The 20,000-nt window shown below is 33.3% G+C and overlaps 1 protein-coding gene across 1 annotated transcript in view; it reads left to right on the top strand.

Annotated features, from left to right (window-relative positions):
- LOC145265591 (lysoplasmalogenase TMEM86A-like) overlaps positions 1-18,040 on the top strand; it is a 31,289-nt gene extending 13,249 nt beyond the window's left edge. The window contains exon 2 of the mRNA XM_080121598.1: positions 14,581-18,040. Within this exon, the coding sequence (XP_079977724.1) occupies positions 14,581-15,276 (696 nt within the window). The 3' untranslated portion in view covers positions 15,277-18,040. The remainder of the gene's footprint in view (positions 1-14,580) is intronic.
- Positions 18,041-20,000: the final 1,960 nt, after the last annotated feature.

Genomic DNA, 20,000 nt, shown 5'->3' with positions numbered 1-20,000 from the left:
TATCGGAAATTGATGAATTATAAAGATTTTTTTAGTGATTTTATTAGGAGAGTGTATACATTATAAGACTGATTTTGACCTCGATAGTTCAAATTGAGTTGTCTGCATGTTATTTAAAAAAACATGGCGGATCAAAACGTCTTGCTTCGGCATGAAATTTGATTTGTTTAGTTAAATAAGAAAAAAATGACTTGATCAATTTACGTGATTTTTGGAATATGACAGGTATTCTGTGACGGATACGTACATTATAAAGATTTGTTTTTTTTGTTTGCTTTTTTTTAGATTTTTTTTGTTTGAAAATAGGTTTAATTTTAAATAAACACTACTACTACTACTACTACTACTACTACTACTACTACTACTAATAATAATAATAATAATAATAATAATAATAATAATAATAATAATAATAATAAACAAACAAACAAACAAACAAACGAATGAACAAAAACAGGAAATAAAGCAAAAAAAAAAAAAAAAGAAAGAAAGAAAAAAAACATTGAAACTGCTTTGAGGATAACCACGAGTTCCAACATTTATATTTGAATGCTGTGCTGCTGCGACTGCGCTGCCGCTGCGGGGTTCAAAACATGCCTGTATCAAATTATCAGTGCTTATTTAAATTGGCTCTTATGGCGGCAATTAAAAGTAAAGAAAATACAGAAAAGTTTGTATGATGTTCGTACTCGTTACAAAACGAAGATATCATATTCCAAAAATTACGTAAATCGAACAAGTAGTTTTTTTTTTATACTACTAAACTGCATTGAACATAAGGTTGATTTTTTTACTCCTCAGCCTCGATTTGAGTTGTACCAAGACCGTCTTTATAACGAAGGCCACGGTTGTACCCCCTTATAATTTAATCATGGCCGACAAAAACACTACGACTTGCTTTGTCGTAAAATTTTATTTGCTTGAATAAGATTAATAATAATTAAAAAAAAAAAAAATACTTGATCAAATTACGTGATTTTCGGAATAATTCATCTTCATTCTATGACTGGTACGTACATCATACAGACTTCTATATTTCCTTTACTTTTACTTGCCGCCATTTTAAGTGCCAATCTTTATAAGCACCAAGTTAACGTTTTCCTTAATGTACCTATTTACTATGCCTCCCCACGGGACAGAGTTAGACACCAGGGTCGTTTTTTAACGTGGAGAAAAGGTACAAAAATAAAAATTGTCTCAGTCGTGAAGGATTTCTCCTCCACCGAAAGAGAACAAGAAATAGAAGTGCAGCAGTGCAGCTGCAGCATTGCAGCCAGCATCTGAAGAACAGATACTACACTTTGATCTTGTCCCGAAGGCCAAGAGGTAGAAGCCGTTGTTGTTCTCCATTTGTTGCGCATGCGCTGCGTGTGTGTGTGTGTGTGTGTGTGTGTCCACATTGCCACTGCGTGTGTTGCACGGTCCTTGCCCGTGTATGTGTGTACATGTGCGCATACGTTGCCTCTTTGCGTGTGTGTATGTGTGTGCGTGTGTGTGCGTGTGTGTATGCGCGCGTGTGTGTGTATGTGTACGTGCGCTCGCCTGTTGCCTGTGTGTGTGTGTGTGTATGTGTATGTGTGTGTGTGTGTGTATGTGTACGCGCGTGCCGATTGACTAATGGTCACATGCTGGCTAAAAATGGGAGAGAAAGCTGCTTACCAAACTTTCAGGGTTAAAAAACGGGTCAAAATAAAAAGTTAGAAAATAAAAAAACAACTGATCCCATGAGAGAGAGAGAGAGAGAGAGAGAGAGAGAGAGAGAGAGAGAGAGAGAGAGAGAGAGAGAGAGAGAGAGAGATTTGATTACTATTTCAATAGTGCTCAATACATACGTAGAGCTTGGTTGGTTGGTTGGTTGGTTGGTTGTTTTTGTTTTACGACATATCAACCCTTTTCGGGTTATTTTATGCCGAATCCAAAGATTTTGAAGAAAATTTTTAATAGAATATATTTGTTGTTTTCAAGTCGGTTTCTATTTAACCCATAGTTGGGACCCTAACAGGTACTACCACTCCGGGTCAGAGTGGACCTGGGAGCAATGGTAATTAAAGTGTGGCTCCACATTCCCCAAAGCCCGCAAGCTGGGGGCCTCACCACTGGATATAGTTTAAGGTCATATCCAGGACCGTAGAGCTTAGCAGTGATAGAAAAATATATGTATAATGAGTAAGCTACATAGTAACGTTTATGTTTCATTCGCGAGGGAAATCGTCAGACTATCATTCATCATATTCGGTTTAACGTCAGTGTACATGCTGCCATATGTATTGACTTTTTTTTGTGAACTGTTATCCTCATCTTCATAGTTGTTGTTTCCCCATGTTTCGGCCAACTCATCCTATGACCTTCTTCGGGTGGTTAATGAATACAGAAATTATAAAACCTCATCTCAAAAGGATGCCAAAAAATAAACTCTCTATTTCTACTATTAGATGAAAATCACTTTGTGTGAGTGTGAGTTTCTTCCTCATAGATTCCGAAACGGCTGAGCATATCTTTTGCAAATTTCACACAAAGCTAATTTATATGTCTGACAGTGTTCTTAGATATGTTTGTACAGAAATTCATTTGATACGTATCGAAAATTAAAAAAAAAAAAAAAAAAAACGACCCTAAAATTAGTCTTTCTTTCTTATAGATATTTTATGCTCTTTAAAAAAAGTGTTTTCAAACCAACTTATACTTAACATAAGAAATCTGCAATGTGAACCATTCCTGCATGCACAAACGTGAAACAGTTAATGAACAGATAAAAATCTGACGACTCCCACGTCCCAACACGCACACGCACACACACACACATATTTCTGTAGAAATATACTTTATTTCTTTACAATATATACCAATCCTTATTAAAAAAGCTCAATGTAATTACAGAGCAATATAGTGAATAAATGACAAAAAACTATATTCCAAAATTCATGATGTTGACCATCTTATAATTTATCCCTTTAATTCAGTTGACAGTGAATTTCTTCACAGTATCAGTAAATTCAGTTGACTTTAATTTCTTGACAGTATCTGTTTGATAGCGCAAAATCAATTACTTAATTATATTGATCAGTGAATCTATTATGCCCTTAACTCATCAGAAAAAATAGCAACAATCAATCCGTCAAAAGGAAATGAAGTGCTATTTGACATGATTAAAATCCGAAAATTGGAAGAGAAGCTGCAAATACCTTTTAATATGTTTCCATTACGCCATTTTGAATTTTAACAATAAAGCCACTAAACCCAACTAATCGTACTAACATTCCCTATCAATTATAGAATATTCTGCTAAAAGTTTCTATTTAAAAAGTAAATTTATTAATTCTAATTAATGCATACTTATGAAAATAATATCAGTAATTATAATATATGACACATATATGACACATGTTTGCACATACGAATATATATATATATATATATATATATATATATATATATATATATATACACACACACAATATTTATTACGATACTATATATATATATATATATATATATATATATATATATATATATATATATATATATTTCAAGGTCGTGCCATTGGTTTCATTACACCGAAACAACCATAAGATGTTGGAAAGAGTCAGCGTAAACTCAAAACGTTTTTCTTTGTTTGTTCACTTTGCATTGTTTCACTTTTTTCATTGTCGCTGATGAATTTACGCTGACTATTTCCAACCTCTTATGGTCGTTTCGACGTAATGAAACCAATGGTACGACTTTGAAATATGTATATATATAGTGTCGTAATAAATATTGAATCTTCAGCTCTCACATCCACGATCGAGCACTTTATTGGATTTTCTTCATCACCTCCTGACACGCAATATATATATATATATATATATATATATATATATATATATATATATATATATATATATATATATATATATATATATATATATATATGTAAACGAGGGTTCGTTTACAGCTGTTTCATTAATGAGTTGGCAATTTTACGATTTATGTTTCCGTAAAAATATCCTGTCGTCACCAACTTCTTCAGATGTTTATCCATTAGATTTTTACAACAAATGGTATATTTTTAACATGCTGGACATCGTATTCGGGTAAAAAGATTTCCACAGCCATGCTTCCTCACTTCCTCCATCTTTTGGAGTTATGTAAAGATAGTTTTCCGTTTTAACCTGTACTTTCGTATTTTTATTTTTTTATTTATTAATTATTTATTTTTGTTTTAATTTTCCCCGTTTTTCCTATTGTTTTTTTCAATTATCATATAATTTTATATAATTTTATTCCTATATTTATGCGTGTTTATTTTAATATTGTTTAATATTGCTTTTTGCTTAGTGTTTGAATTAATATTATATTACCCGATGCATATATATATATATATATATATATATATATATATATATATATATATATATATATATATATATATAGTGTATGTGTGTATTTAAAGAAAATATAAATACTGACTTCTTCCTTTTCCCTTCCAACTGCTTTTTTTTTTAAATAATACAAAATTGTTGACTAATTTTATTGGCTTATATTTACCGAGGTCTTTGTATTTATGCTGTAAATCACACACCACACACACACACACACACACACACACACACACACACACACACACACACACACACACACACACACACACACTCGCAACGGCAGCGGATGCAATTTGAAATATAAAACTTACGCTAATCTGAAATACGCTATCGTATTGTTTAAGAGTTGCATCAGAAGATGACGATGTGTGTCTGAACACTGAAATCAGCCCAAAAGTTCAACTTTAATGTCATCATCATTAGTCTGTGCTTGGTCGAATGAGGAGGAGGAAGAGGAAGAGGAAGAGGAAGGTGGGGGAAGCCGGAAGAAGCTGGTGTCCCAACTGTCAAGTGGGGCTGCATGTGACTCGTTTGACTTTTTTGGTGTCAATTTACTTGGCAATTCCTGACGGTGGGGCGTCGATGCAGAGCTGGCAACCACTTTTATTCACCCCCTTCCACACACACACACACACACACACACACACACACACACACACACACACACACGAAGGAAACAACTTTTGATCCTCCTGCGTACACCAAATACCAATCAAAAAGTCTCCATTTAATCGTCTCATCACGAGGACAGAGTTAGACACAAAGTTGGTTTTTAACGTGGGCGAAAATACGGTTTCCTAAAAAGGGGCACTATGGGTTGGGCTAAAAAATAAAAAAATTGCTTCAGTCTAGAAAAGAAAAAAAATCCTCCTCACTGTCTCTCTCCGTATGTCAGACTCTCTTTCTATCTGCCGCTGTTTGTCTCTTTCAACACTGCATTGCCGTAATACGGTAAAACAGCTGTCTACGGACGACTATATTTACTTCTTACTCATGGTTTGAGCTGTCTAGTAAGGGAGGTAATCGTGAACATATTTCAATTAAAAAGTAGTCAGTTTCCTGATATTCTTACGTGTTAGTATTGCATTATCATTAGGATCTTCAGATTTGGCTACTCCTTCAAAATAGGAGTAGGTAATGCCCTTTTCTCTTCCCTGCAACCTCTTTCCCACAGAAGAGACGTTGCAGGCCTGTCTCTGCTCTATCGCTATTTCCATGGCAAGTGCTCGACTGAACCCCAATCTATGGTCTCTTCCCTTGCCAAACTTTCACAAAAACACTCGACTAGCTACAACCACTATATATGATTTCCCCACTATCTGTGCCTAGATCTAAACGCAGATTCCATGAACAAAGTTTGTTCCCAAAACTGCCCGCCTGTGGAACACTGTTCTGCTGGCCTGCTTCCCGGTTGAATACAACATGGTAGCCTTTAAATCTAATGTTAACAAGTTCTTGTTAAGCCGTCTGACATAAATAATCAAATTCTACCCAATTTATACCATTAGTGATTACTTTACATTCATTAATCCTTATCCTCGAGTGGTCTTCGGGCATTGATAAGCGGTGACTCCCAAGTAAAAAAAGTCACTTGTCTTGGTATATATGCAATTGTATCGGTACACAAACAACTCTTATTTGTTGCGTTTTATTCACCGCAGTTTTTTTTGTCTTGTTAACTACACTGCACAATTGCTGAAATCTTAACCATGTCACACATTACTTTCCACGAAATGTTACTCATAGTACCGTTAATAAAATCCACAATTCTTTCTCCAATCAAATTATATTTGGTGCAAATAAACTTGATCATACGCCTAACTTGTCCACCAAATTTCAATCATGAATATCCAACAGTCTTTATTTTATCGTTGTTCATATAGTGGTACACTGTGATGATATTCTCATCAGTAAGAGGTGTAATCCGATAAAGGTCTTCATACTCACCGAATATAAACCCCCCAGATCTTTGTATATGGGGTTATCTCAAAGATAATGTTCATCAAAATAACAGATGAGAAGGATGCTGCAGTTTGCATAATGTGAAAAGAGTTTTGTTTGAAGGCTATATCAATGTGGTTTGTAGAAAACACTGTGGACACAAGTTATATATATATATATATATATATATATATATTAGCAAAAGTACCCGTCGTTGACTGGGTTCAAAAACAGTCTACAGAAAATGGACTCTGATTTATGAAAGTATGATAGGTTATGAAAAGGAAGGGTTGTAAAGAGATAACTTCGAATTTGGGGCTATCAAAACCAAAGCAAAAGTAAAAATGAAATAGATAAACCCCATAATTTATTATACCATACCTGTTCACACTGAAACACTTATCACAATATTCTGTGGATCAATATTAAAAAACCTTGTTAAACTTTGTGACATATTTCTATTCTATGGAGGCCAGGTGAGAAGGAACACCCCATAATTTTATTATACCATTTTTCTTCAAACTGAAACATAATTATCAAAGTATACTTACGCAGATAGATATGAAAAGTCTTTATTAAAGTTTGTGCCTATTTCCATTCTATGGAGGCCAGGCGCGAACGCAGACCCCACAATTTTATTATACCATCCCTATTTAAGTTAAAACATACTTATTCAAGTATTATTATGTACATCTATATCAAAAACACTTATAAACATTTTTTTTAATTTAAAATTTTTTTATTTTCATACTTTGTGGACCAGGCGTGTACGCAGACCCCACAATCTTAATGAATCATCATTATGCCAGATCAAACATACCCATTCCTGTGTCTCGATACATCTTCTATCATTATATGTGATCAGTTTTCTATAATAGTCAACCATATAGGAGCCTATTCGTGACCAGACGGTATTTATTTGCTCCCCCACTGAGCAAATTAGGCACAAGGCCGATTTTTAAAGTGAGGAGTGAAGGGGAAATGGGGACCAACTCCCCGGAGAGTAGGGGAGCTGGATAGTGACAATTGGTATGAAGGGTTGCCCCTACATTGACCAAGGTCTTATATGTGGGGTTTCCCCCACATATGGTCTTTGCTTGCAGTATCTGCCGGAACAGATACTACACTTTGATCTTGGCCCGAAGGCTACGAAGGTGGCCTATTCGCGACCAGACACATACACAGATGTTCAGCTTTATATATATATATATATATATATATATATATATATATATATATTAGTGTTGGGATGATTAATCGGAATTGGAATCGGGAATCAGAAAAATTGGAGCTTTTTGGGGTATCGGAATCGGGAAACTTTGAGCCTATTTTCTAGATTTCTAAACAGATTCTTTTAATTATCTTTTTTTATTTTCTTTTGTTTTTATAAAACATCTTCCATTGCTTGTAGTACTAATGAAATATTAAATATTTATTGATTTAAACTTCCAGTAAGACTAAAATCACTTGATCACACCCTCACAAGTATGTTTTTACGTTTGAGAAAATATAGGCGCATTTAAGATGTGTTTTACAGTAATTAGGACAAAATAACACTTTTATAGTTAAGTATTTAGAGATTTATGAAAAATCGGAATCGGTAATTGTATAAGGATCAAGAATTTCATACAGATTCGGGAAAAATATTGGATTCGTCCCATCACTAATTTATATATAATATACATCCAAACACCCGGGCATATATATATATATATATATATATATATATATATATATACTAGTATTTCAGCCCGGCGTTGCCCGGGTGTTTGTATGTGTATGTTGAGCAAAAAAAAAAAAGTGGTAGTAGGAAGGCAAGCTCGAACCCGTACCGCAAAGGAGGAAAAGAATGGGGTAAAACCTAACGTTTATGCTGTTACGACCATCGCCAAACTGGAAGCGACATTTTTTAAAATTAAGGCTAGACAATCTAAAGGAGAGGATAACTTTAAAAAATATCGGCGAAAAAAGTGACCCCCCCCCCTGTAGAAAAGTGTCTAGTTGAAGAGGAAGATATTAATGTTTTTAGCCAATTTTTCGATATTTGTCGTATGAAAGGTCGAACTTTAAAACGATACTGATCCTGGTAAAATTCATCGCTTCTATTGAAAGTTTAAAGCAGACATGCAAACAGACATACATACATTCATTTATATATTGGTAACTAAAAATTTTCAATCCAAACTGATGAAAAAGCTTTCCCTATCTCTGAATACCCTTTATGTAAAATTTCAAATATTTAGACCAGAAATTGTCTGAGTAATTTGGAAGAGACCGCAGAGGTCAATTTTTTTTTTAACTTTGACCCCTAATTTGACCCCTTAAAATTTATTGTTTTGGGCTCGAATCAAGTTATTAAGTTAGATCTATGTCCAAGGAACCTATATCTAAAATTTCAAGTGCGTTGACCCAAAATTGTCAGAGGAGTTTGGTAGAGTTCTCAAAGGTCAATTCGTTGAACGTTGACCCCTTAATCGTCAAATTTCTGGCCAAAAACCGATCACATCGATTTTCTCAAATCTCAGTACCCTGTATATCAAATTTCGAGTCTGTAGACTAAAAATTGACAGAGTTATTGCGTAGGGAAATGTCCACAGACACACAGACACACAGATACACACACAGACACGTTCACTTTTATATATATATAGATGTATATATAAGAATGTCGATCAAAGAGTTGATCTTCAATGAATATATACTACCTGTGATGATCTACGATAGTAAAACATGGACCTTGATATCTCGCCAATGTAAAATCTTTGCAGTGGCACAAAGGATGTTGGAGAGGATAATGTTAGGCATTACTCTATAAAACAGAAAGACAAACATCTGGATCTGCCAACAAACAACATCAATACTGCCGTCAAGACATTCAAACACAGATGGGAAGGGCACATAGTAAGACAACATTTGAACAGATGGTCCATCAGAACAACAGAATGGACACCTCGTGAATATAAGATGCCAAAGGGAAGACCAAGAATGAGGCGGAGACACGACCTGATACAACACATGGGTCCCACATGGCAGCGGATCGCTCGGGACAGAGATAGATAGCTAAAGTTCAGGGAGTTTTTTTTTTTTTTTTTTTTTACATGGTGGTCACCACTTATCAAGGCCCGGAAGCCACTCAGGGATAAGGGTTATTGCAAGTACAGTACGTTAGTGTGGAGATTTGGTGAAGTGTTTACTTAAGGGGGCGGTTCATTAGGAATTTGTTAACATTCGACTTGAAGACATCCAAGTTGTAGTCAGGTGGGAAGCAGGCAGACGGAACAGAGTTCCACAGGCGTGCAGTTCTAAGAAAGAAGCTTTGTTCATGGAATCCACGTTTTGATTTAGGCACAGATAAAGAGTGGGGGAAATCTTTGACAGTGGATTCAGCTAGACGGGTGTTTTTCGTGAAAGATTGGCGAGGGGGGACCAGAGATTGGAATTCAGACGAACACCTGCCATGGAAATAACGATAAAACAAGGATAGGCTCGCAACGTCTCTTCTGTGGGAGAGAGGTTGCAGGGAAGAGAAAAGGGCATCCTCCACTAAGCCACAAAGTCTATTTTGTACTCTGTCAAGGCAGGATAGGCTGTTTTTAGCAGATATGGCAACAGTATTCCATCCTTGGACGTACTTGGCTTTTATATAGGTTTCTCATTGATTGAAATAAAAGAATGACAATGTTAGAAAGAATTTTCAATAATTTTCAATTATATTACATTTATTTACCAACAAAATGTGTCGTATAAGATGGTAGGTGTTGATATCCCGAATTTTCGAGAGTAATATCTCTTCTCCAGAGGAGAAAATATAAAGAAACTTATGCAACTGTTCGGCAAGGCTTTCTCTTATCTGTTTTATTTTTATTTATTTATTTATTTCTGAAAGTCAGTGTTGCAGTCAGGCTTTTAAATCAATTTCCAGGATATGAGTTGTGGTACTATAGCTTTTTTTTGTTTTTTAATGCATATAAATGATTAATTTTCGTATGTTATGCCTAAAGTGGGTTCTAAGAAGTGTTAATGACTGCTGAATTAGTGTGGTGTTAATATCCTTTTTGGATAATGAGAATGGTCTAAGGAAAGTAACTCTACATGTGCTTAGATTGGTTCCCTTGCTTAAGTGTACACGTCAATATGTTTGAATGCCTACAGGGAGAACTTGAATGCCTACTGGGGAGAACTTGAATGCCTACTAGACACTGTCCTCAAGTTTCTAAGGTCTCTCTGAACAGGGGTTTGTCACAACAATCTGGCATGAGGATAATTTTTACATAGAAGTAAACCTTGACCAAATATTCAAAATCACATAGTATTCGCTGCCCATATAAGATCTCCTCGCTATGGCTAACCCATATTAGCTTGTACGAGGAATGGTGCACCTTCTCCAAGTGATGTTACCTCAAGTAACAGCACGAAACTGGATACTCCACCAGACTAGATAAATTCTTGTCCTGAAATTCAGTAAGATAAAGAGACCAAAATAAAAGATATAATACAATATATGAAAATGGTTAATTGGGGAGAGGAAAATTATGTTCTCAACTTCTTTATTAACTCAGTGTTTGAGAAATAAAGAACTTAAATGGAACATTCAAATATCTATGTATCTCATATAGACTTCAAGTGTTAGCCCCAGGTCGTGGGCCCCTTGATTTCTGAGAACTTCTGACTGAAGTTAAAAAAAGAAGTGATATACACACATGTATATGTGCATACATACATATGTACACACACATATATATATATATATATATATATATATATATATATATATATATATATATATGCATATATTTTATTTTAATAATTGAATTTATTTTATTACATTTTTATTTGTTTGTTTATCTATTTTTATATTTATTTCTTTCTTTATTTTATTTGTTTGTTTATTTACTTATATGTGCATATACACACATATTTTTCCTCTGTGTTTCATCTGACTTCTTTATAAACACACGAACACCAACAACACTCCAGACTCACTACTTGTCTTGGATAATGGTAATGGTTTAAGGGAGGTAATACATTTCGAGAGTAGTATCTCTTCTTCAAGGGAGAAAAAAATAAAAAATAAAAAAGAAACGTATACAACTGTTTGGCGAGGCTTTCTTTTGTCTGTTGTATTTACAGATGATTCCTGAACTAAAATGAACCATCACAATGAACAGAGAAGCGTATGTAAGAGTTACAGACGATTTTATAAGTTGCATCTTTTTTTTTTTTTTTTTTACACAGTGGTCACCACTTATCAAGGCTCGGAAGCCACTCAGGGATAAGGGTTATTGCAAGTACATTACTTTAGTGTGGAGATTTGATGAAGTGCTTACTTAAGGGGACGGTTCATTAGGAATTTGTTAACGTTGGACTTGAACACATCCAAGTTGTAGTCAGGTGGGAAGCTAATAGTGGATGCTAATAAAATAAAGACTTTTGGGGAATTCATTATTAAAACTTGGTGGACAAGACAGACATAAACTCAAGTTTAATTGCATCAAACATTCTCAATAATCGATTGCCATGACAAATAAGACCTTGTGAGCTTTAAACATTTAAACATATTTTATTTCTACACACATTTTTGACTACATATGTGCATACATATTTCAACTACTACTTTTTTCATGTTCAACTTCCTCAAGTCGCAGTATATATATATATATATAATTATTTTCTACTATAATAATTAAATACCTACAGACACTAGTGTTTCATCCTTTCGGGAATCTTCAGTGCAGGGTGTCACGATTACTACCAGTTGATCGATCCGAACCCCGTATCACGAGACATATATATATATAATATATATATATATATATGTAAAAAAACTTTTCTTAAATCACATAAATAGGTTAGCCGATATTTTGTAAAATGACAAAACAAAGTCCAGATACGAAACTAATAAAGAATCGCAACAATTTAACTTATTTGACTACTCCGGATTAAAAAATAATTCAAATTAAATAAAGAAATAAAGAAATTTTATTTAAGAAATCAATGAATAGTATACATATATATATATATATATATATATATATATATATATATATATATATATATGTATATAAGCGAGATAAGACACTGATTGAATTCAGATGAAAAATCCTGATAGATATTATTTGAAGTAATACTATCAAGGAGATCCTAGCCAAAAAGGAAAAGCTCAATATTTAATAATAGAGCAATATATAAGTTTCGTGGTTAAATTTTAAATTCTGAAAAAACAACATATAGAGACATATATTCCATTTAAGAATTTATTGTTTGACAAAAGGAATACGTACAGAGTTATCTCCCTTTCTACTTCTAAAATATCCGACAATCGTAAATCTTAAAAGGAAAGAACAAAAGAAAATAAAAATAAAAAATAAGTAAAAAATGGAATTAGATCCTTAATTTTAAACGAAGAATGAGAATGAATTAAGTATAAAGTAATGCTAAACTTTCTTTCCTTATTGAATGAGTTTTAAACTAAAAGTTTTCTTAATCACATAAATAGGTTAGCCGATATTTTGTAAAATGACAAAACAAAGTCCAGATACGAAACTAATAAAGAATCGCAACAATTTAACTTATTTGACTAAAAAATAATTCAAATTAAATAAAGAAATTTTATTTAAGAAATCAATGAATAGTATTAATAAAGCATATTAAATGGGCATATATAATTAGTGGTAACACTGTATGATATTTTGTTTTAATTTTTTTTTTTAAATGGAGATACGAAAATAGCTAAATATATAAATCTTTAAAAAAAATACTTTGAAAGGATGCGGTAAAATACTTTTGCTTGTTTTCTTTTCCTTATAAGGGAAACGGTTTCCATAATGTTTTATTGTTAAAGTGTTTTTTATTCAATAAGTCTGAAGAAAGGCTGTTTCTGTAAAAATTTTCAAACGACATAATGTTTGAATTTGTCCGAATAGTCTTGAAGCAATTGTAACTAGCGATGAAATAAACTATTTGTTGCTATCAACCGATTCTTTGAAGTCTTGGTTTTTGTTAAAACAATATATATATATATATATATATATATATATATATATATATATGTATATGTATATGTATATATATATATATAAACCTCGGGACACGAGGGCCCCGGGATACAATTTTTTTCAGGTTACGATGTGGAATACAATGTTTTTTTCGGATCCTAGTTACGGTATTTTCCCTGCCTTACGGTGTAATTTTTAATGTTATTTAATTATATACATGTGTATTATATACTGTATTGTATACTTGTTACTAATTTGTAATATGTACTGTATAAAATTGTGCTTAGACCCACCATAAATAGTACTCCTGTAGCTTAAGTCCCTGATAGTAGCCCCCTCCATCAAAGTGGCAGTGTGCCTTGTTTGGGGAGAAAGTTGAATAAAAAAAAAAAGTTATTACCTAAATGTTTAATTTCAATGTTATCAGATAACTTTCTACTTGGCATAATTTTTTTTTTTTTTTTGATAAAGGTTAAGCGTTAGTAGATGAAGAGACGACATGATCAGTAATGGTGGAACTTGAGTAAGAAAAGATTATTTAATTTATTCTAATTAGATCTGAAAATAACAATGTTATAGTCAGCCAGGGAGCAGCCCTACAGTATTGTCTTCCGCTTATGGACAGTTCTAAGAAAGAAACTATGCTTGTGGAATTTTCATTTAGTTTTAGGCACAGAAATAACGTGAGGGAAATGGTTTACTATTATTGTAGCTAGGCGAGTATTGCTGCCCAACTCCCTACATAGTACCCCTGTAGCTTATGTGCCTGATAGTAGCCCCCTACATCATAGTGGCAATATGGTTTGCAATAAAAAAAAAAAAAAATTACATTTTGATCTGTTCGAAGTTCGACGTACAATTCTTGTGTTTTTATTAAATTAATGTTTTTTCTTTTCTTTCAGTTAAAAAGCATCGGACCAAAGTTGGTTCCGTTCTTCAAGGCAATGATGCCCAAATATCCTTTTTTTTTTTAAAAGACTTTTTTATTGAATATTATGAATGACTTGTATTTACTTTTTCATCTGTTCTAAGTTCCTAGTTCTACGTACAATTATGAGGAAATGAGTTGGTCCACCATCTTTAAAATTCATCACTGGCTACTTTCCCCTTAACAACCTCTCCAGAAATAAAGATCAAAATTAGCCCTGTAAAGACTATGAGTAATAGTAAAACGCTAAAACTTGCAAAAGAAATTTTTTTAATATATATTTTAGAAGAATTTTGGTCGGACTCATCTTCAGTGTTTTTATCAAATTAATGTTTTTTTTTTCTTTTCCTTTCAGTTAAAAAGCATCGGACCGAAGTTGGTTCCATTCTTCAAGGCAGTGGCGTTGTATTTTGTGCTGTACCCTGATGAGAACCCCCCGACCATCTTTTGCTGCCTCTTCAAGTGCCTCCCCATCATCTCCTTGATGCTGTTCGTCCTTCTTCAAGGAATGAGTTTCAGCATTTATTACAGATACTCGCGCAGAATTTTGGTCGGACTCATCTTCAGTTGCCTCGGCGACGCCTTTCTCGTTTGGAAACAGAATTACTTCCTGCACGGCACAGCCATGTTTGCCATCTCGCAGATGATGTATGCCCGAGCATTTGGGTGGAAACCCTTCAACCCATACGCCCTTACCGTCTTGTCAATCATCGGCAGTGTCGGCTATTATTACATAGCATCCCACCTCGAAGGGATCTTGCTCTACGCTGTCGCCCTGTACATCATCCTTATACTCACGATGGCTTGGCGTGCAATTGCAAGGGTGCAATTCTTTGACGAGCTCTGGACATGGACTAAACTCTGCGGTTGTGCTGGTTCCATTCTATTCCTCATCTCAGACTTTGTAATTGCCATCGATAAGTTCCGGACACCTGTGCCATTTTCTCATACGATCGTCATGTCGACATATTATGCAGCACAACTAGGAATTGCCTTGTCGGTCGTTGATAGTCAAGCCGAAGAACTCTTCATTCAGTCAAAAAAAGATTGAGACTGCAGGGGTTGTGTACAGTGGAGCAAAAAAGTTTACTCCACGTTAAACCACATCTTATCCTCCCCTAAAAATGACATCCGCTTTTTCCTCGGCTCTTAGACGAAAAATTTGTGTAAATGCATATAAATCAAGTTTAAACAAAATTTTTTCTTAGCCTTTTGGCTAGGACTAGAGTGTAGCATCTGTTCTAATTCCATGCATCATCTTTTCTGTTCTTGGTTAATGAAACAGAATTCTTTATAGACTGAGGTAATTTTAAATTTTTGTCTCAATCCAGAATGGCCATTTTCCTTTTCTTTTTTTTTTTTAAGGAGCCTGCGTTAAAAACCGAACTTGTGCCTTATTCTTCTTTTGTGGGGAGGCAAGCAAATGGGGACGCTTTTGGCTTGAAGCAAAGTGTAGTATCTGTTCTGATACTTTGCATCATCTTTTCTCTCCTTGTTCAGTGAAAGAGAAATCCTTCCAGTTTGAGACAATTTGAATTTTTTTTATTTCTAGGAAATTAAATGTGCTCTGATGAACTCATTGCACTTGTGCCCCCTTGACATACATACAAACCCGCTTAGCAACAAAATCGCACCCCTTCACTTTTGAAAGCTTTCTACTCTAATAGCTTCTTCCCTCGAACAGCTAGACTTTGGAATTTCCTTCCGGCTACCTGGTTCCCTGACTGTACTGATATGCAGAAGTTTAAATGTAACGTAAACCAACATTTTGTTAATCTTTCCTAAGCATGGTACCAAATAGTAGCCCCTTACTTCCAAGTAGCAATATGCCTTGTTTGGAGTGAACGTGAGTAAATAAAGAAAAAAAAAAGAAAAAAAACAGAAATAGTGAATTCACAAGCTCATGTCTATTCAGTCATATGAGATGATGTTATTTTTTACAGTTTTTTTCTTCTGTTTTTTTTTTTTTCGACATACAGAGCTTGATATTCTCAAATGATCACCCGTCTGGTATTGGCCAGACTCAACATTTCTTAACTTTGATGATCTAACGAGAACAGGTGTATCGTGATTTTGTAGTGAAACTACCAAACTGACTGGATTCGAATATGCCCAGTTGCACATTCGCACCCCCCCCTCCCCCCCCATCATACCCAAAAAGACATTGTGTTTTGGCATTGTACCAGTCGGGAATAGGTCCATGACAATCAGACCGACAGTTGCTTTGTTGCTGGCGAGCTGAAATATGCTCGGTGCACTTCTATCCAGCCTTTGTCAAAAAAACCCACCTGGTGAATAAACATAAAACGGATTTGATTTTAAAAAAGTAACAAGTTGTTTCCCTTGAATCGTTAATTCGGATTTTCAGTTTTACAGTAAAAAATAAAAAAACAAAAAAACAAAAACAAAACAAAAAAAAAACGGAAATATTTTCAAGGAAGAGATTAAAATAACACGCACACAGGCTTAAAAAAAAATGTCGGTTCTTGTCCAAAATTCGGTTCTTTTTTGTTTTTGTAGCCAAACCCAACAGTTGAAAAACTGAGTTTTCAATAAAAAAAAACCCCAAAAAACAATTACTTACTTTTTTTGTCTATTTTAACAATAACCAATGATATCTACTTAATTGTCATGTCACAGTTAGTTAAATATTTTGGGTTTGTATTACTATACACAGATTCGAAAAAGTTGTCAATGTATATATATATATATATATATAACAAATAAATGGTATCAAAGGCAAGCTAAGTTACTTTTCCACCTAACTGGATAATTTTGTTTTTGTGTTTTTACTTAATGTAACATGTTTATTCAGCTCGAAAAACATACAGTGTTTACCGATGTATTGGAAAATTTAAAATAGCGCCGAACTCTCTGCTGAACACGGTAAGTCTGGGAAAATGAGTTAAAAATAACAAAGTATACAAAATACTGTTAGAAACTCGCTCAATATATGTTACCGTGACATAGGCTGACATATATTCGGTGGGTTTCTCTGTGTACAGTAAAACAAACGCAATATTTCTGGAATATCACATAAAATGCGTATTTCCATGATTCAACAAATGAATGATTTCGGCATGATTATTTTGTCATGTAAGACATGAGCAAAAGGGAAATAACTCATAATTTGAATTGGACTAAAGTTTTTGACAGTTAAAAAAATGAATTACCTACCCTGCTAATAGACGCACTCTTCAGTTATTATCTAAGCTAAAACTTAATTTTGTTTAATAATTAATTTTCTACCGTATCGTTTTTCGTAATTTTTGGATATTTTCATTACTGTGACATGAAAATTCAGTAGATACCATTGGTTGCCCTTGAAATTCAACATTTCAATTTTCGCTACTACAACAACAAAAAAAAAAAAAAAAGAAAGAAAAAAGAAAGGAGAATTAAACCTAATTAAAAAACAAATGCACAAAAATCTTTGCAACGTACATACCTATGATGGAACGATGTCATATTTCAAAAATCATGTACATTGATCAAATATATTTTTTACCTAAAAATATCAAATGTTATGAGAAAATGAGTTAGTCTGCCATCTTTAAAATTCATCACTGGTTACTTCCCCCTTAACAACCTTTCCAGAAATAAAGATCAAAATCAGCCCAGTAAAGACTATGAGTAATAGTAAAACGCTAAAACTTGCAAAAGAATCTTTTTTTTTTTATATGTAAATAACCTATTTGATCAATTTATTGTATAATACATTTTGTTCCGTGTTGGGCATGTCCATCATATATATAGTCGCGGAAGCTTTTTAAGCTTAAAAACTATTTTCAAAATATAATTTTTTTTAAATTTAATGTGTAGTTCTTCCTTTTGTCAATAAGTCATTTAACCTCCTGAAACTGCAGAACAAACCTGATTTCTCGAACTATCAAACATCTATTGTTTATCATGAAACACTGTTTCATGGATTTAAAAACAAAATAGTATATTAAATAAATATATTAAATCATGGTTCACCAACAGTGTTAATTAAACACCACTTCCCCTACATAAAAGAACAAAAATGTTCTGGATAATGGATCCATTTTCTTTTGTTGTTCCAGATTAATTAGTCTAACATGTTATCCCAAAAGTTTTTTTTTTTTTTAGCTGCATCATTCGTCGTTGTATGACGCCCTCCCCAAGAATTATTTTTACAAATTTTATATATATATATAAAAATTAGGGCTTGAATTACATTTTTCGAGTAGTTATAAGCTTGGAAAGACAGAGGGTCGAATAATTCACGCCTCCCATTTTGAAATGTCTATTAAAAAGTAAATAATTAATTTACTCACCAAAGTGTTATATATCACAAATTGAAGAGAAAAGGTCAATAAATAATATATTCAAATTTAAAACACAAAAAAAGTAGTGTTTTTAGAAATTTAACTGTGAAGTTCGAAGTTTAAAATCTTTTTTTAAAAAAAAACACGTTGTTTGTTTTTTTTTTTTTTAATGAAACCTTGGTCCTTGCTCCTTTAATTGAAAAAAAAATTAGGGCTTGAGTTACATTTTTTGAGGAGTTATAAGCTTGGAAAAACGGGGTGGAATTATTCACTATTTTTCACGAAATTTCTGACACACCTACCAATCTACCCATGTTAGAACGGCTTTCGGAATAGACACCCCTAACCTTGCCAGCATACCCGAAAAGCTATAAAAGTTGGCGTGTCGAATATGAACGATGAGTTGGATGTAATGTAAAAATGTACCGAATTTAAAAGGGAACGAAATTCAAATTTCCGTTCCATTTTTACAACAACCGTAAAGCAGAGCATTCTATGCAAATTTTACCTGTATTAATGCTATTTTTTTTAAGCAAAAAAAAAAAAAATATTTAGGTTTGGCTATAAATTCCTAAACTCATTTCACCCTAAATAATTTAGGTGACTGAAATAGGAATCTAATTGAATCTTTAATTTTTTGAATAGTATGCGAGAAATTAATTTTTCTTCGAGTTATATTGAATTCATTAATACGGACTTTAGGGGCTTTTTTCGGAATGTTCTTGTAAAAATTATTTTTTATTGTTACAAATTACGATGCTTTATTTAAATAAAAAAAAGCAAAAATAAATTCTTGCGTTTTTTATTTACTACTGAAAACCATAACTTTAGTAAAGGTATTTTTTGTTTAAACAAAATAAAATATTTTCACAAAGAGTTAAGTAAAAATAATTAGTTCATTATATTCTGCGATCATTATTTGATAAATACTGGAATTTTCATTAAAATTGGTTAATTTCCTGATTTTTGGTGAATTTTTAAGTAAAGGGAGGGGTCAAAATGTTTATACACTTTGAGCGTCGGCATTCATTTTGTCTGTAGCTACCATTTTTCGATGAATATTTGATAGGAAAACGACCACGTGTGGTTAATTTAAATCAAATTTCAATCACATGGTTACATTATCAACAATCATGTGATTAAACCCATTGAAAATTTACCGATATTGTAAACATATTCTGTTTACATTAAGCCTGTGAGACTAAAATATCCTTTTCTGAGATTTAAAAATAAAATGCGAGATCAGGAGAAAGAAATTCCAGAAAATCACTAGATTTTTAACTTTTATCATCTGAAATTTTCAAAAATCGCTAATTCTCCCCACTCCCCCAAAAATAACTCCATATTTTAACTTCCTACAATAAAAAAATTATAAATATAGTATATTCAATATGTAAAATGTTCCGTGTTTTCCCACTATATGTTTCTGGAATTATATTGAAGCGGTTAGCTCCCCAGAAGGCTTACATGTTTTTTTCAGAGAGGG

Source organism: Euprymna scolopes, chromosome 40, assembly GCF_053919585.1.
Source record: "Euprymna scolopes isolate OS-2025 chromosome 40, ASM5391958v1, whole genome shotgun sequence".
NCBI classification, from domain to species: Eukaryota; Metazoa; Mollusca; class Cephalopoda; order Sepiida; family Sepiolidae; genus Euprymna; species Euprymna scolopes.
The sequence above is the reverse complement of the archived record's forward strand: the minus strand, read 5'-3'. Positions and strand labels throughout refer to the sequence as shown.